A 19,845-nucleotide genomic window follows, 5' to 3' on the forward strand; every position below is an offset into this window, starting at 1 on the left:
GATCATGCTTATCATATCAGTTCAGTGCCTGGATCTCACGTCTAATCTCGACAGTAGAGCAGAGCCAGAGGAAGGGAAACTATTATTATTAAAGTAGATAAGAACAGAAGTCAATAATGCCTGCTGAAAAGCGGAAAGTGAGCTCCAAAAAGCAACAAGACCCAAAGGGAAAAAAGAAAAATGATTCGAATGACAAAAATTTGAATCCTGATGTGGATGCGCACGGAGAATTACAAGATAAAAGGCGAGTATAGACTGCCGTACCATGTTGGCAGAACTCAACCATTGACCCACCTGATTGCTTTCGTGTCTAGTTTATTGGTTGTTGGTCTGCATGGCGGCGCGGCCGGGGCTCATGTGGGGCTCCGCTCTACCTCCGAGTTCCGCTGCAAAGCGGCACTGAACAGCCGGTACTCGGAAATCCGAGGGCAGAGGGGACGCGTACGCGTCCTCCCTACCCAAAATAGTAGGGGCGACACAATATCCCCCTACAATTTTTGTTCTTTTATGATGGGAAGAAATAGAAATACATCAATAACATTCAAAATCGAAATAAAAGTTAAAACAGGTATTTTTTGGGGTGAGATTAGCCTGGAGGCGTTTGGCCTTTGGGGAGTGAAGTCTTCTACGTCACTCCCCTAAGGCCAAGTAAAAAAAGAAAGTAGTTGATCGCCCGGGTTTTTTGAGAGTGGTGATGAGGGAGGTCCTTGCTATTTGCTATCTTACTATTTTTTTTAAGAACAAGGAGGCATTTTCTCGGCCCGATTTTTGACATCAGTGATGAGGGAGGTCCTTACTATTTACTATTTTTTTTGCTATTTTTAATTCAAATGATTGTCAGGCCATCTCAAGCTCGAATTATGTGATCGATGTATACTCAATATTAATAATAAATGAGTAGAAATATATATATATTAATTATTATATATGTATAAATATCTACAATTGGAAATCTATGGAAAATGTATTGTGCGATAAAAATCTATTAATTACTGATGTTTACTGATACTGTATTGCCAAACAGAATGTTAATGTCAAGTGAATAATTTAAACATTTTAATTTATGTAAGGGTAAAAAAATGCATGGGGGGTCTCTTTTTATTACCATGGAGTCTTGTTCAATTTTCCAGAGCCAATCTCATTTTTAGCTCTGCCTCTGGGCATGGTTTCGCATCGCAGTTTTCAGCTGCTTGTTCGTTTACATAATGTTTAATACTACTGTTCAATTTTTATTCATTTTTAAAATTGATATTGAATATTAAATCCCTCATTGAATATTCGATGCATTGCCTCCTGATATTAGAAAACTCACCAGAAAATTCAATGCATTTCACATGTCACGCCAGCACAGTCAATCACTTCATCCTAGCACACATGCAGTTCACCCAACAGAGTCACAAGCACACAATCACCGTAACACACATCTAAGTACAGGCGCTATCACTCACCAAAAAACCCAGCTGAAATACAAATTACGTCATTAGAATTGATTTATCTGCGCCATATTTCCAGAGCACGCGACGGATTAGTTCAGATTCAGTAAGCGGGGTCCCCGAAAATGCACTAAAAATGAAGAAATCTGTGATCTTATCCGAGTTTGCAAACATTCATTAATATTATGATTCATCCAGTAATCTTGAAATAACAGTCAAAAATTGAATCATCTACTGGAATTTGTTGAAAATTGAAAGTATTAACTTACAATTCTCTGTCGTCGCGACGTTTCACCAACCGCTGTTGGCTTCATCAGGCGAATGAACGCCAATCACGTCTTTCCATGTGACTCCGCGCCAGAGTCAGCAGACCGTAGCGTCACTTGCAAACATTATTTCCTGGCTAATATATGAAGGTATCTTCAAAATTCCAATAAAAAACCAAATCAGAATTTTTTTCTTTCTTGCAATTACGGCGATATCGGACTTTGCAATTGTTTTTGAAGTTGCGAGAGACGGATCCCAGAGTAATCTTGTGAATTTTTTTGTTATTCAGCAGCCATAGAAATAGTTAATAACAAGAAAATTGATGCTGCAATCAAAAAGGGAAGATGGCGCGGACGAGAAGCAACCCAATTTTTTTTTATTTATTTATTTTTTTAAGAAAATAGTAAGTAGCAAAAATTTTCATGCGGCGGCCAAAAGTGATGCGCGCGACGACAATCAACTACTTTCTTATTTTACTTGGCCTAACGCCTGGCGCTCGAAACAGAGGCTTCCACGACCGTACCGAGGGAAAATGCAGCTATACAAATGCACCAAACTGCCATTGCTAGTTATGTTTAGAATCTGAGGTTAACACTTCTGTACCTGTACATCACTACATGGGTAAACATATCGGTTGGCAACGTTTGGCAAAAATGGATAGTTATGGTTAAATAATATTGCAGAAATGAGATAGAAAAATAAAAGTAGAAGAGAGTTTACTCACATTTGTTGTCATTGCAATCTTTGATCCATTGTTAATGCAAACTAGTTACGTGATGCGTATAGAGGGCGGCAAAATCATGAGCGGTGCTAGATTGAAAAGTGCTAAAATGTCCCGCTTCAACCACTGAAATACGTATTTTCTATCTCATTTCTGCAATATTTTTTAACCATAACTATACATTTTTTGCCAAACGTTGCCCACCAATATTTTTACCCATGTACAGAAGTGTTAACCTCAGATTCTAAACGTAACTAGCAGATCGGTGCATTTGTATAGTTGCCTTTTCCCTCGGTACGTGGGAGCCTACGTATTCGAGCGCCAGGCGTTAGGGGAGTGACCATACGTACAGTATATGACTTTCACTCCCCAGACGCCTCCAGGCTAGGTGAGATAACCTTATTTTTGGCAACTTTGGGGGTGATAACCTTTTTTTTTCTGCTTATCAAATTAATTTTGGTCGAAATGACCTTACATTACATGACATTATAACCTTTTTTCTTTCTTTTGCTTGTCAAGTTTTTCCTGGCCCTGGCCCCCCTACCTTTTAAACTGGTCCTTTGGGGAGAGATTTCCGCCCTTGACAGCCAGGGATTTATATCTGGCGGATCTAGCCTTAAAACTTAAAAGGACTCGGTGATGATATTTTGAAATATTTTTACATATACTTTTTCATCATGGAGCCTTGAAATGGTTGCCATATTAGCTTAAGCGAGACTTGTATACAAGGCTGGATTTCCCTAGGAAATCCATATTTAGAATTAGAGGGTGAAATTGGTTTGTTTCTCTTGATTTTGTTTATCTATGAACCTTCATATGCCTAATGCGTATGGGTTAAAATATTGTTAGTATGAATATGAAAAATGAGAGGTTTCTTACCAGACCCATCTCGTGTAGCTGTAGATCTGGATCCCTTGATCCATTCGTAAACACCGCAAATTTAGGCTTGACCCTTGAAGTTTTTGTTATGACGTAGCTTGGTGATTAGCGATGTTACAAAATGCCGTCTTGAAGAACAATTTATAGATAAGAATAATTATTAAACAAATAATAAAATTTGGATCTTGATTATGATAATAATTATTTATACTAAAGTTTTTAAATTTTTGAAAATTTTGGAATAACCCTTGTTGTAGAAGCTAGAAAATTCTCCTGAGGAACCAATGCTACTTCTCTTGACCAACAGCTTCTCTCTACTATTCTGTGGCAGGGGATGCATGCCTGATACTAAAGTTTCTCTCACTCTCAGAAACTTAAACCCATTCCCCAATAATAGCTGCAGAGCAAGAAACTGGTTGTCTGAAATCGACCAGTTTTGACAGCCTACTCTCCAGCATTGCTCCACCTGGACCATCATGTCTTCCAAAGAGTTGTACCAAATACCAATCTACCTCAACTTTGGAAGTCCATCAGTGTTATAATAAAGTAAAGAACACTGAATTGTCAAAGCAATAATGCATGGCTATACATCATATTTAAAGTTTAACAAGTTTTATTTTAGCAGACTTACTGTGTATGTTAGATGTTGTGGCTGCTGATATTCATATTACAAAGTACCATAAGTGTATCTGTAGTCCTCAGCTGATATTGACAAGTTGTTAAACTCTGAGGCTACTTTTTTTTCTTCAATTGTTCACATTCAGGAATGATCCTCCATCCAAGTACAGGTCTACTGGTCGTAGGATTCTCATCAGGCTCTCAACCATTGCGGCGCTTCTGGTAGGGGCTCATCTTTACTTTGGCCAAGATCAGAGCACCTTGAAACCATTTGCCAAGCAGACCGAGACTCTACCTGCTAAATTCATCTACGTCAAGTGTTCAGACGATTTTGAGGCAGACAGGACAAGTTTTCCAGGTAAACAGATAACATGGTCCGCTTTTTAAGAGTTCATGTGGGTAACTCATTATAGAGTACTTTTAATTATTTGTGTAAATGAAATAATATTTGTAAATTATTTCTGTAAACCTTTTGAGAATTTGGAACTTTTTCTGAGGCAAGTCGGGAACTTATATCAAGGAGAGTGTGACATATAATTTATTCTCACATTTTTGGGAACAAAATTAATATATTTTTTTATCGTTAAGCATTCTGTACATTACCATTAGCAAATTCATGTGCAGATCGGCTCAGAATAGACAGCACTTAGATAGAGATGTTGGAATCATATTTTGTTCTGCTCTGAAAAGTTAGGGCATTTGTAAGGGATATAGGCAAGCCTGGCTCCAGCATTATATTGCGCGTAATCAATTAGAAATGCTCTACGCACTTTACTTGCTGCTCTCCAATATTAATATGCTTCAACAAATAAATTAAGATACAAGTTAAACTTGTCCATGTACATTTCTTCTGAAATATATATTTTGCAATGATATGGCCCCTTGTAATAAAGTTTTAATAGCGATTAATCGCTGAATGAAATGGCCTATCAAGATTATGATTACATGCAAATTTTGTTCCGTAGACTGACTAGGAACCAATCAGAATTGTTCTTTCAAATCTGCAATTAATTGCTAACCTTTGTGTCACAGGCCATGATCTCTTTATCGTTTCTCAATTCCATGAAGTACAATCAAACGTCCAGGAGTATTTATAACTCATAATCCTAGTTTTATCATTTCTTGTTTTTCCCCCTTTAATAGAATGTGCTCCAAAGGTATGTGGGCGAGGTGTCATGGATACTATTGTTTCAGAAAAAGAAGCTAGACAGTTAGTAGAGTAAGTATAAATCATTGATTCAATGCCATGTTTAAACAGTAGAAGTCTAAAATAAAAATATCAGCTGATCGTGTAACTCTATGATAATATCATTTATAATGGATATCTATAATTATATCTATTTTTCAAGATACCTACTCCCATTCTCTTACTGTCTGTCCATCCTCTAGCTGTCTGTCTCTCTTTCTTCCTTCTTTTCCTATACCCCTTCTCTTTTATGAACTCTTATTTTATTTCATTCTGTCTATTAGATACTTTTATTGTTCTCTGTATTATATTTTGTTCATTGACAGAGTTGCTAAGAAAGGATTATCATATGGAGGGTCTAATGGAGGGGTGAGTGAATATTGAATGTTTATTTGATATGTATTTGATTTTATTTATCATCTTATTGTATAATGAAAATTCTAGTTTCAATATTAGTGAGATCGCACTTACATTAATCAGGAATCAAAGAGTCTGCATACTATTATTCCAAATGAACCTTTAAGAAAAGTGCCAGACGTTCAATGTAGAATTGTTTGCAATGCTGTTAAGATTAGGAATGTGTGTATATATATATATATATTTAGACTGAACTTTCATGTTACTAAAATAACAATAAAGATGTATGGGCATTTGGTTCAGCATTGCATTCTTGTCATGGTCAGAATTTAGAGCAACAATTGCTTTTGTAGTGAAGTATCTGTTACTGTTTTAGAATATGGGAATGATTGATTTTGGTCAGATTATTTTTGAAATTATCGAGTTGGAACAGTCAAGTAGTTAACCTTGTTCTTTGAGGCCCTAATTCTTCCTTATTCTGAAAAGTTACCTTTCTGTCTTTATCACATTTAATTTTATTTGAAAGTGTTTTCTTTTGGGGAGGGGGCAGGAGGTTAGCAAAAAAAAAACACAAAAAACAGGTACATTACACAAAATTTTAAAGTTTATCATCTCACTTTTCCCTCTCAGCAAATAACAAGGAAATTCACATTTGCTATCATTAATGCTTTTGGGTTAATGTGTAAGTAGGGGATACTTTCACAGTCATGCTAAAGCTGGGGTTTTATTTAGCACTTTATACAGGGGTGTGAGAGTTCAGATTTTTAGATGATTTCAGATTTTTTGTTTTGATTTTCTTATTTGTAGCTTTTCTCTGTACAAACAGTATGGGAGCTCTTTCTGATTTAGACCTTTTCAACACTTTTCAGCTTTTTCAGATCTTTTTATTTGTGACCACTCACAACCCTGTTAATAGATCATTGGATTTATTGAGAAGCTTGCATTACTATGCTTTTTTTTCTCTTCAGGCATCTATTCTTGACCTTCATTCCGGTGCCTTATCAAAAGGAGATTCTTTTATCAATATCTATCAGTAAGTGTATAATCATTTCATTTATAGATCATAGTTTGAGAGAGGTATTTGAATAGTGTACTGGAACAGCACCCAAAAATTTAAGCTATGGTCTCTTTATGATAACTGAAAAATTGCCATATGTAGCAAAAAAAGGTAATGTTACCATGCTGCACATTCTGAATTTTAGACTAGGGGAGAGGCAATGAGATTGTGTATTGGAACAGCACCAAACCTAACTTGATTAACTAATTTGACTTCTTTTACAATGACCTTTTAGTTGATGAAAATGTCAGGTATATCATGATGAAAAAAATGATGGAGTTAGTTGATTTTTTTGTTTGTATAGAAATGTAGTTATGTTAGAATTCTACCACATTCAAAGGATTAGTCACCTTTAGAATGGCTTTATTTGTATTTGCAATATGTATGAAACACCTTGTTGCCTCCTGTTAAAGTCTCTGAATACAAGGAAGTCTCATTCTTTAGTTGTGACCCAATTAATGGTCATCCCTTATTCATGCCATTTTCTATTAACAATGGCACATCCTGTTTTGCTTGGTTGAAGAAAGGCAACTTTTTACCAGCTTTCAATTGTTCTGAAGATCAATGGCTTTTCTTTTGAAAGGTAGTAATTGATGTGATCATGCTAGGAACTCTGGTGGAGGATTATTGGAAAGCTTGAAATGTCTGCTTTCAGGAGAAAGAATATTAACTCTCTAGTTTTATTGGTTGTTTTACAGTGATGGGTCTCATTTATGCCACTCAATTTCAAATAAAGTTTCAATTTTGAAACTGACCTATATCAAATCTCAAGAAATTCATCATATAATTCTTAAACAAGATATTACAATTCAGATGAACTATATCTGACTAGAATCATGAAAAAACTGTATTTCGGGAAATGTAATGAATATTTTGCATGATGCAAATGCAGAATGTAATCACATTGTGATATATGTTGGAACATTGTAGAGGATTAATGTGATGAGAAGCAATTTCACCCTGATTTTAAGATGCACTTGGGTATTTGAATTGTATTTCTATTTTCATTTCCACATGAACCATTTTATTACATATTTAAATCTTATGCCGCAAGTACTCATTTTAATTGAAGTTGTTTTGAAAACTTGCCAGAGTTAGCAAGATGCAACATGTAATGAATACAAACTGAAAAAATTAAGACATGAATTTTAATGAAAGGTCAAGTCCACCTCAGAAAAATGGTGATTTAAATCAATATAGAAAAATCAGACAAGCATAATGCTAAAAATTTCATCAAAATCAGATGTAACATTAGAAAGTTATGACATTTTAAAGTTTCGCTTATTTTTCACAAAATAGTTATATATGCACAATTTAGTCACATGCAAATGAGAGAATCAATGATTTCCCTCACTCAATATTTCATTTGTTTTTTATTGTTTGAATTAAACAATATTTCAATTTTTACAGATTTGACAGTAAGGATCAACTTGACTGAACCATAAAATATTAAAGAATGATAATTCCAAATATTCAGGAAGAAATAAAACTTTATTTTACAGGACAAGCAAAAAAAAAAAAGAATATTTCATATGATAAAATGCAAAGAAATAGTGAGGGAGTGAATTCATCAGTTCCCACATTTGCATACTGACAGTGACAGGGATGTGCATATAGCTACTTTGTGAAATTAAGCGAAATTTTAAAATGTCATACCTTTCTTATTTTACATCTGAGTTTGATGAAATTTTCATGCTTGATGAAATTTTTATGCTTGTTGGATTTTTTTTTTTATTCAAATCAAATTTTTGTTTGGGTGGACTTGTCCTTTTAAAAAAAAGATAGTATTGGCATATTTGAATACATTTAACTCTCTCTTTCTCTCAATCACTCCCTTCTCCCTCTATCACCCTACTCTCCCCTTCCCCTTCTTTCTCCCCCTTCCCCCTGATCTCCCTTCCAATCTCCTTCCCCCCTCTCCCCTTTTCTCCCTCTCATTTTCTCTGTCTCCACAGATACCTTGAACACAACAATCTAGGAAATGTTTTTAGTTCTGAGGATATCAAGCTATACAGGTATGATTTTGTTTTAATGTATCAGTTTGCTTTAATTTATCCATTTGCTATGATGCTTTGTATCCTGAATTTGTTCTGCATTTTGAAAATAAAAAATTATTCATTTTAGAGGTTTTATATTTTTTTCACTCTCATGCTTTTCGGTGCAATGAATTGCATAGTGAAACACCTGGGGCGGTATTCTGAACATTGTCTTTTCTCCATATTTTATCTTATCTCAGAGATATGACAAAATCGGTATTCTGGTGGATGTCATAACTTTTGTCACAAAAATTGTCATAAATTTTGTCTCTTCTCTTTAGCGCGCAGCAAAAATACGCGGCTTTAAATGCGCGTAATCCTTTTATACAAGCAAAAGATGTGACAAAAGTTATGACAGGGGGGTAGCAGTCATAAATTTTGTCATATCTTTTAGTACCAAATATCCCGATACCCTTCCGACTGAATGTCAAGCAAATAATTATATAATTTAGATTAGCTTGTGGTATTAGTTTCACTCATCTTCCATGACAATTTTCAAAATTATTTTTTCATGCTACAATTAGTTAGGCCCTACATATTTATTCCTCCTCTTTTTCTCTGTTTTCCTTACTTTTCTACTTCTCCTTTAAAATTCTTCACAGCTCCCTGTCTCTCTTTGTAATTAAGCGCATCAACATTCGCGTAGTTGCGCGATGCCAGCAACTGTTTTGGGGATACGCCCTACTGGCCACGGGGCTTTCCTATTGGCTAGAAGGGCTCCAACTGGGAACTAACGATGATTTTGATTGGTTTGCTTCCGAAAAGATGGGTGGGAACTTTGAGAGATATGACAGGGAAAAGACAATGTTCAGAATACCGATTTGTGACAATCATAGCGGTGTCACATCTCGGAGAGAAATGACAAAATTTATGACAAAAGTTATGACAGAGTTACAGAATACCACCCCTGGAGTTTGCTTTCATTTCTAAAAGAAAATGATTTGATTTGATATCATTTTATTGAAATCACAATAAAGGAAAGAAATTTACAAAGTCAATACAAAACATAATAAAAAAAATTAAGATACGCCCAGATCATGACGCATAACTGTCGATGCAGGGCAGAAGTGTAAAACCCCGTGTAAAACTTAATATACAAATTTGATGCAACAGGTACATAACATAGACATATAAAATATAAAAAAAAGAAATATGAAATGATAACAGACAACGTTGGGGTAGATATTAGAGAAAAAAAAGAAAAAGAGTTATTCATACATGCACAAGTTTACAAATATTAGGTTGGGGCCAATCTCTAAAGCGTAAGCGAAAAATCCTGAATAATTCCAAACATAATCATGATAATACTAAATCTGATAGGCCTACCATTTCATTTTGGAAAAAAATGAAGAAAAGTTTGAGTTTATCATCCTATGCAACATAAAAGTTTATAATCAATCACTTATTGCTAAATTGAGATTTCAAAATGAAATCCAGAACATCAATGTATACATATTTTGTCCAAAATACTGCCCAGGAACCATTCGGAATGTTGCTTTCCTATCTGCAATCCATCGCAAGTCTTTGTTTTACAGGGACCAGCAGTTGACTTGGTCATGTGATCAACCAACACTGCTCTTTCAAAATGGACGGTTTCTATTTCTCCCCCTTACCACAGGAAAGTAGCAGATACGATCAAAAGGGCCATAGCAGCTCGGTTCCAGATCCCTGCTCAGAAACTCTACCTGACCCATCCAACATTCTTCTCAAGGATGAACAACAAGAAAGCTAAAACAATACATGATGAATACTGGCATTCACATGTTGATAAGGTGAGAAATGACTGCTGAAATTTTGCATTTTCCATCTTTACACTGGGGCATATTCTGTTAATGAAATAGGGCCCCGGTCACTCTTGATTACAACTGCTGAAAAGCAAGTCTATTTTAAAACAGTCATGATATTCTCCTGATTTATACCCGAATTTCGATTTTTTAGATAATTTAATAATAATAATAATAATAATAATACTCAATATTTATAACGCGCTTTTCCCAAATGGCCCAAAGCGCTCACAATTTCAATTAACATATAAAAGATACAAACAAAAAATCAGAATGACATATTAAATAAAGGCAATTGCCTAGAACAAGAGAGTTTTAAGTGACTTTCTTAAAAGACTTGATTGTTGGGGATTGTCTTATTGCAAGAGGGAGCTTGTTTCCATTCCATAGAGGATGCAACAGTGAATGTTCTATCTCCAGTCTGTTTTCTTTTTGTTGGATATGTTAATTTAAGTGGGTCTTCAGAGGAGACCCACTTTTTGTTTTTACGTGCTTTCCTTTGCCCAAGAATATTCTCATGCTGTGTTTACTGCTCTTTGAAGTCAAATGATAACACTATTATGCAGACTCACCTTGAAAAATCAGTTTCGATTTCTTTACTATGCAAGACCTTGTAACCCCGACCGTGGCGGTGACTTAGCGATCCTTGACTATTTTTCAGATTTTTTTGCAGAGGGGAATATCATGCCTGTTTAAAAGGATTAATTATGGTAATCCCAATTTACTTGTAGTTGATTGCTTTATATACACATAAATCATTATTTTTGTGTTGTATTTCCTGGGAATGAAATGTATGGAAAATTTGAAATTTGAAATAATTGTAATATAAATTGAATTTCCGACTGTAATTGTTTGTCTTCTCCCTCTTTGAAACAGAAAACATATGAGACATTTGACTACACATCTTTGCTCTATCTGACCAACTATGGAGTAGATTTTAAAGGAGGACGCTTTGTCTTCATTGATGAAAAAGCAAATTCAACGGTAGAACCAAAATTAGGTGAGGTGTTGTTAGCATGATGTGCCAATCCTGATATTTTGCTGACTGAATGATACAGATTTGATAATATTTATTTCTATTTCCTTCATACTTCATATTTCCTTTCTCTTAAGTTAGTCTTAACCGCTTAGAGGCAATTTGCGGTAAATAAAATTGTTATTATATTATAATATGTAGGCTTGGAAACTCTGACTAGATGTGGATTCTCAAGTTTTGTGGGGCATTGCAAGAAATTATGGAATGTTATTTTTGTGTAATCAGGGTAAAGGGATGGTGGGTTACAAGTGTTCAGAAAGAGAGTCTGCTCATTGAAGGAATAACTGAATAAAGAAATGAATTGTCCATACTGTACTTCTCAATCTGCTTGTGTTTATGGCATTTTCAATTAAACTGAATACACATATGAGCACTAATGAATTGTAACTGAGATTTTCATTCAGCAATGTCTTGAAATCCATCAGTGGACAAATCTTTCTCTTGCTTGTTAGAAGTGATGATGTTTCTATGAGAAGTTTTTGTTCAAATATATAGTTTTGATCCAGTATAATATATGACCAGGGCCCAATTGCATACAAGTTACTATTCTGGTAACTTTGCTATCCAATTGTAACTAATATGGTAATGATGATCAACAGCCAATCAAAATCAAGGATGCCATGCAAGTTACCATTGCTTGGCAAAGTTGCCATAATGGTATTAAACTTTTATGCAATGGAGCCCAGGCTGGTAGCCTCCAAGTGCATTAATATTGAATATGATTCCTTTTGTACATTAATCACCCAGGTCGCTTGTCATTCTTTACCTCTGGCTCTGAGAACACCCATTTTGTGGAGAAAGTCTCAAGTGGAACCCGATACGCCATCACCGTCTCTTTTACCTGTGACAAGAAACATGCCATCCAGTATCCTAAAATGGGCAGCTAACATATAATCACCTGATCAGTCATGTGACCAAGCATCTCAAAGCGAGCAATAAATCACCAGGAGATACATTGCCTTCACTAATGAATTGACTATGACAAGCCATGTGAGATTTTGAATTGTATTCAATCACATCAGTAAAAAATAATGAATTCATTCACATCACCAAAAAGTGAATGAATTGACTGGTAGGCCAAGTGGGTTTAAACATTTTTTTTTCAATCACAGCAATAATAAAATATTTGGATGTAGAATTCAAATTTTTTTGCCACAGTTTGATCGCAGTAACACTCAGTATAAAGAACTAAGCACTTCATAATCCAATCATTTATAAATTACTAATAGCCATGTGAATGACTTCCTTGGGGCACTTGCAGCTGGCTATTAAATTAATAATTTACCAAGGGGGTGTTTCTTATTAAATCTTTTTGTGAAGTTATAAATGGTTTTATTAAAACTTGGAGTATGGAGCACTAAATTTGATTCCGTAAATAATTGCTGAAATAACAAAAAAATGGTATTTCTGATAATCTAGATTAGATTGGGTAAAAATGTACTTTCGTTAAAAAAATGTTTAATATAGTGGCATTCCAGGTGATTATTGAAGTGACACGTTTAAAATGATTTGAAGTGTTTGTGGCTCACCATAATTTATTGGGACAAAATGCCATGTGTAGCTTAGGCCTTTCCCTGCTTCAAATATCAAAATGCTGTCTAGGGGTGACTCCTCTATACATAATTGCATTTATCCATTCCAAACTATGCTGAGTGTCCAAGGCAGAGGGTCCTAGAGTGTAGGGCCATTGGTATGATTTAGAAAGAAATCAAACAAATGACTTTGTCTTAAATCAGGTGATTTAGCCACTGAGCAAACAAGTCTAGCCAGATTACTTCATCTGAACGGAACCTAGATGACCAGGTAACAATAAATATGTAGACAACATAGGCAAAATACCATTTACCTTGATATATAAGTCTCCATTTTCTGTTTAATAAATTAAAAGCAAGTTTTATGCACGATATTTCAATTTAAAGGTGATGCTCATTTTTTTGATGAATTTTTGGTTTATTAATATTTCTGTTATATTTTGATAGTTAATTGCCCCATGTTCATGATTTCTTTGAAATGTTGTGATATTGCCTAATTGTTACTATCCCTTCTTTTCATCCATCCTATTTATTGATTTCTGTCATTCTGAGGGGCTGTGTAAGGTCAACAATGTTTTGGTCAGTTACAGTGCATAACAGTATTATGTCCTCTGGGGAAAAATAGACAATTGGACATTTTGTAATCAGATATTTCAGTAAGGAACTTTGGATAGCTTTTTTATCCATGATTACTTTGAATAGATTTTTTTTTATCCATGATTGATGGTGTGATTAATTCCCCCAAAATGTATGTTATAGGTATCATCTATCTGGTGACAATATTTGCTCCCGCTATATTTACTCAGGTCATATCTGAGAGTATAGGGTTTAGAGTAAATTAGGATTGTAATAGAGTTTTTGGTTCAGAATAATGTGAAGATAAGGATTCAAGTTTATTTAGTTTTGGAGGTTAGTTTTTAGATATGGCTTGTCGCTGGAGCAAATGTCATGGAACCCTCTAAATATCCTCTATTCCATTTTGCACTATTATTAACCCAGGCTTCAGCTGGAGTGTTCAGTGCATTCATTAAATCACTATCATTGAACTTTCTGCTAACCTCTTGATGAGTTGAATTAGTGGCTAGTATTTGAAACAGTAAAAACAGTTGACAGATGGCTTGGAAACTGATCTTGTCTGCCAGCATAGTGTCAATGTGAAATGACGTCATTATCTTTCTGTGCCTTACGTAAAGCTGTTGCATGTTTTGATTTGATATTGAGTACCATTTTTTGATTGCAGAATAACGATCATAAAATGAATTTAAACAGAACTCAACAAAGTACCAGCAGCTGTGCTTCTATGCTTGAATAAGAAAATATGTGCCAAATAAATCGGAGGAAATTATTTGCTGAGAAACAAGCAAACTAAGCTTGGCATTCTTGTCAGGTTGAATAGTTGTTTTTCGAAGTAGTTGTGATACTCTTGAACATGATTGTGTGCTAATCCATATTCATGATTTCCAGCGTACCTGGGTTTCAGACTAGACTCCCATTATTAGTTCTGTATTTTAACAAAGCCTTTCTCTCAAAATCATCATTCCCTGAGAGTACTCATATTTACCTATGAAAGTTAAGATTGGTTGTGAGGAAGTGGATTATACAGCTCTTTTATAAATTTTCCATTGACTTTTATGATGTACAACATTGTATTCCCTTATATGGACAATCTGGGATAGTGAGAGAAGTAAAGAAAGTAAAACTTTTTAAAATATACATGTATATTTAATGGTGTAAGTATATTTGTCTTTTCCCTTATAAAATGTAATCTTGGGAAATATGTTTATTTTAACATTGAGACATTGAGAAGTCCTTTACTAGGCCGTGTACTTTTTAAAAGAAATTGAAAAATGTTGTAATTTCATGAAATAGAAGATTTCATACAGTGTACCATGTTGGTTTCGAACTAAATTGACCAATCACAAACATGGAGAAAAAATACATCTTTATAATTGTGTATGTATAGGTATAATTGACATTTATTGATCTACACTTGTTTTGCCATTGAATTGTGGATGATAGTACTATCCATCTTTTTTCTGTTTGTCATGCAAATATTATTGTGCAATACATGCAATCGCTAAGGGTCGAATATGACATACATTGTTAATGTGTATTGATTTGACTAGCCAAAGACATGATGAAAGGAAAAGTCCACCCCAACATAAAGTTGATTTGAATAAAAAGAGAAAAATCCAACAAGCATAACACAGAAAATTTCATCAAAATCGGATGTAAAATAAGAAAGTTATGACATTTTAAAGTTTTGCTTAATTTCACAAAACAGTTATATTATGCACATCCCAGCCGGCATGCAAATGAGGGAACTGATGACATCACTCACTATTTTTTTGTATTTTATTATATGAAATATTCTAACTTTCTCATTGTCCTGTGAAACAAAGTTTTCTTTCTCCCTGAACATGTTGAATTACCATTAACATTTTTTTGGTTCAGTCAAGTTAGTCATTGTCAAATCTGCAAAAATTGTAATAATATATAATTTGCACAATAAAAAACAAAAGAAATAGTGAGGGACATCATCAATTCTCTCGTTTGCATGTGACTAAATTGTGCATATAACTGTTTTGTGAAAAAATATGCGAAACTTTAAAATGTCATAACTTTCTTATTTTACATCCGATTTTGATGAAATATTCAGCATAATGCTTGTCTGATTTTTCTCTATTGATTCTAATCAACATTTTTCTGAGGTGGACTTGATCTTTAAGAAAGAATATGTTTGGGTTGAAGAATCTGATATCCATTGAAATTTTATTCTACTGGTTACATCAAAATGTTTTGTTTCACTGTTAATTTTGTATATTTTGATATGAATAAATTATGATCAGTACAAATTATATTCTATGCTATTGCTTGCCTGGTAATCTGTGGTGTCGCATATTTTTTGCTGGTTTGTGGGCTAAAATCGTTCAGACTTTACATGTATATTGTGCTATTAAGTGTTTGATATTATACAGATATTGCCTACCTAGAGTTTGAATATAACATTTCCTCTCCCCGATGGAGTTATATTTTTCCCAAGGGAATATATTTTGCCCGAAGCGCGCAGCGCTGAGGGAAAATATTATCCCGAGGGAAAAATATAGCTTCGGAGGGGAGTTGAAATGTTATTTATTAAAACGATAGACCAGGCAATATCTGTTATATTATATAGTATATGTGGATTCGCCATCAGAAATTGCATTCATCATCTGGTTCAAGAGCGAAATTCTTGCTACATCTCTGATCCGTCTACGTCATAATAGATTTTTTTTTTGAAAATACATCAACCGCGTTCTTCATGCAATCGACGCCTTAACACTAGCGCGTACATCAAATAAACTATCTTGTTGCGCAACTTGTATGCAGCGAGTGACGTCACCTTAGGTGATATAACGCCGCAATTGAAAATACTACGCAGTATATTCCCTGAGGTGACGTCAAAACCTAAAATATAACAAATGCGATCCTCGCAGCTATGGTCACGTGATGGCGTATTGACCTATCACTGATTCGAATCTACATAGCCTATGTAATATAAACATTTACAACCTGTGCTTTAAAATAGAATATGTTTTCCAGGTGACTGACATGACCATAATGAGATAGGTGTATACTGTTCTGGCAAAGTCATTTGCTTATTACTTGATTTTAATGAGTGGCACAATGGAGAGATAAAGGCAATTTCGAAAATGGAAGAAAGCATATGACAGTAACAAGTCTTGGAGAGGAAAAAAAATGGTGAGTGGGATAGAAGGGGTGAACTATTGTTGGTGAAATATAATGGATCATGTGTGGGAAGAAGGTAGACGCAAATTTGGGGTAGAAAAGAATGAAAGAGTTCTCATACCTGGGGATTGCAAGCAGTGGATACGAGACAGCTAGAGTAAGGTTTGGGTGGGTGGAGGTTAGGGTGATGAGATTTAGATTTCCTTTGAGGAATGGTGAAGAGTTGTGTGAGATCAGTAATGATGAGATGGGGACTGGAAAACAGACTGAGCAAGGTAAAGAGCAATTTGTACAATGAGGTTATATGGAAGATGGAGGACATGATCGGGGGGGGGGGGGGTCCAACATATTGCTGTACACGTGCGTCACCCAAAAACGCATTTAAAGGGGTGGTTTTTTTTAGTTTTGGATGCGGTCCACACGTGGACTCGTTATGGGTATCAAACACAGAGTTTAAAGAAAAAGGGTGGTTTTTAAAAACTGGTCAATTGCTGGGTCAAATGCATTTAGGGTATGTTTCTTTCCCCAAATTTTTTTTTTTTAAAGACTAGCCAAACGTGATTAAGGTATGTTTTTCCCCCAAGCTTAATGCTCCCTCCCCCCCGAGGTCATATTTTGGCGACAACTTGTTTAGGGACCAAAATATGTAAATAAAGCCTGTGAAAAACTTGTTTAGGGGGTTATTTTGCACACAGAAAAAAATCATTTATGGTGTTTGGAAATTACCTGGTCACGCATGTATACAGCAATACATTTGACTGCCCCCCCCCCTGGGGACATGATGCAGATGTTGGGTTTGAAATAGGTGGACCAGTTGGAGAAGAAGAATGGGGTACACTGGTATGGGCATGTGCAGAGGAGGGATGACAGGCTTTTTAAGTTTGAGGTGGGTGATTTGATGAGGGGACCCCAAGAGATGGAAAAGGAAGGAGAGTAAGATAGTTTCAGAAAAGAAGATACAGGTACAGCAAATGGGTTATCACAACATAAACACATGAGGCAAGATAATATGCAATAGCTATTCATACCTTTATTCATTTGAATATCAATGCTGAAAGACAAAGAAACTCTCATTCAACTAATAAAAATCCATTACCTTTTCATTTGTCAAATGTTTGTCTAGATTTTAAATTTGCAAAATGAAGATTTGTTTCCCTTGTCAAAAAAAAAAATAAGTATTTTCACCCAAGAGCAAAATAGCTTTTTTACCTTCAAATAAAATAATTTAGAAAAAAAATTGTTGCATAATTTCTGAGTCAAATCATTGATGAGTGAGCATGCATTACATGACAATTGTCACTTTCCTTCAGTTACAAGGGACCCTTTACTTACATGCACTTAAAACCATTTGGTTATCACATTGGGTTATATTATCACGTAAACCAACCTTTTACGAAACATCCCACATTAATTACGAGAGGTTTGGTCCATTATCTTGGAAACTTACACACACCCCTTATAATTCTACAAATAAGCAGTTTGCAAAAATAAGTAGGTAAATCTACAAATAGTTGGAAGATCCAACAATGGTTTGAAGTAACCAATTTCAAATGAATTGTGTACTCAAATCATTCATCATATTACTGATGATAATCATATGATCAATTCACTCCCAAAGTTTATTTAAAGAAGCCGAATGTGACAAAGATTAGTACAATGTACATGATTACCTAAGAAGCAAAAAGTTCAAATGAAGTATGTGACTGTTTTAATAAGATCAAGTTACACCTTATCGGTATTTGTAACCATGATCTATTTCAATTCAAGTGGAACTAGCTCCAAGAACCTTACCATAAGAACATGTGCATTAGGATAGTCTTGATATATATATACCCTTTCACAAAACAAAATAAATGTATTGTGAATTTTGGTGTTGAAATTATGTTAATTCTGTCATTATTAAAAACTAAGGAATGCTCGAAAGCATACTGAAAACAATTTCTTGGCAAATATGGTGTTATGAAGGTTGTTAAAATTAACTGAAAATAATTAAATTTGTTTGGTAGGTATGTATCATAAGACTTAATAATCAAAAGTTGAATCCTGGGTAAAGTTCCAGGAACCCTATGGCCCAAATTCACAAAGGTGGTTTTGAAAACCCACGGTTGAATCCATGGTTTATGCAGATTTCCTGTATAAATTATGCTTAATATACCGCGTATCGGGCGTGTGTATAAAAAAATGTCCAGTGCTGTTGCATGATCTTGTCACTGTGCGCCAAATTGAAGCCTGTTACCATGGTTAGATACGCTATTTTATACATAAATCCATCGTTTAAAGACTGGATTCATTTATTAAAAATAGTGGCAACAGGCGTCAATTTGGCACACTGTGACAAAAGCGTGCATCAACATTGGAATTTTTTTTTAAATAAGCAGTAAAATAGTGTTATTTATACAGGAAATCTGCATAAACCATGGACTCAACTGTGGGTTTTCAAAACCACCTCTGTGAATTTGGGCCTATGAGTAGACTGGGTCTTGAGATTTGGCTCTTCACAGTATCCATGGTATACTGGCTTTACACATGTAAGTTCAAAATAAGTGACGCCAGCTGCATCATGTAGTTCAGTAGAAAAAAAAATAATCGGGCATCAACATAGATGAACATATGTGGACATATGTGGTATGCAAAATTTTGTATAGTACTTAATAACACTATAAAAAATGTAAATTTTCTATAAAATGGATCAATTTGCATTTGAAGAGTAAAAAAATAAACTATTAAGAGAAGCAAAATATATGTAAGTATAAAGGCAAGCATGGAAGGCAGTCATAAGTAACTATAATTTCATTTTCATTATACTAAAATTTGCAAGGTCTTCATCTGTATGATTACACAACTAAATACATGTATCTCATATAATTATACTTGCTTATATAGCGCTTAATACTTACTTTGTCAGAAGTCTCTAAGCGCTCTACAGTATATGCAGCATAATTACCCAGGCTTTAGCAGTGCAGCTGTTATGCGCGCTGCGTTTCAAGGAATAAATTCCTGCCAGGTACCCATTTACATCACCTGGGTTGAGTTCTACAAGAGTACACTATTCTACAAAAGAGGTTGATCATATAGCATTGAAAATAAAAATGCTTAAACAAATGAAGATATAAGATGAACAATCACTTTCATCCACATAAAAATTGTGAAGAAAAAAAAAGACATCTACATATTTGATGGCAGTACATCACAGAGGAAGAGTTTTCAAAA

General features: G+C 34.7%; 1 protein-coding gene across 2 annotated transcripts; it reads left to right on the forward strand.

Annotated features, from left to right (window-relative positions):
- The first annotated feature begins 61 nt into the window (after positions 1 to 61).
- Positions 62 to 15,117, forward strand: LOC121422430 (2-oxoglutarate and iron-dependent oxygenase domain-containing protein 3-like). Of its 2 annotated transcripts, XM_041617468.1 has the most exons (9): positions 62 to 244; positions 4,065 to 4,276; positions 5,062 to 5,137; positions 5,431 to 5,473; positions 6,430 to 6,494; positions 8,474 to 8,533; positions 10,173 to 10,326; positions 11,215 to 11,338; positions 12,122 to 15,117. In XM_041617468.1, the coding sequence occupies exons 1-9, from the start codon at positions 117 to 119 to the stop codon at positions 12,259 to 12,261; spliced, it is 1,002 nt and encodes a 333-aa protein (XP_041473402.1). In that variant the 5' UTR covers positions 62 to 116; the 3' UTR covers positions 12,262 to 15,117. The 2 variants fall into 2 exon arrangements, with proteins under 2 accessions (XP_041473402.1, XP_041473403.1); XM_041617469.1 differs by lacking the exons at positions 5,062 to 5,137; positions 6,430 to 6,494.
- Positions 15,118 to 19,845: the final 4,728 nt, after the last annotated feature.

The sequence above is a fragment of the Lytechinus variegatus genome, chromosome 10, assembly GCF_018143015.1.
Source record: "Lytechinus variegatus isolate NC3 chromosome 10, Lvar_3.0, whole genome shotgun sequence".
Classification (NCBI taxonomy): Eukaryota; Metazoa; Echinodermata; class Echinoidea; order Temnopleuroida; family Toxopneustidae; genus Lytechinus; species Lytechinus variegatus.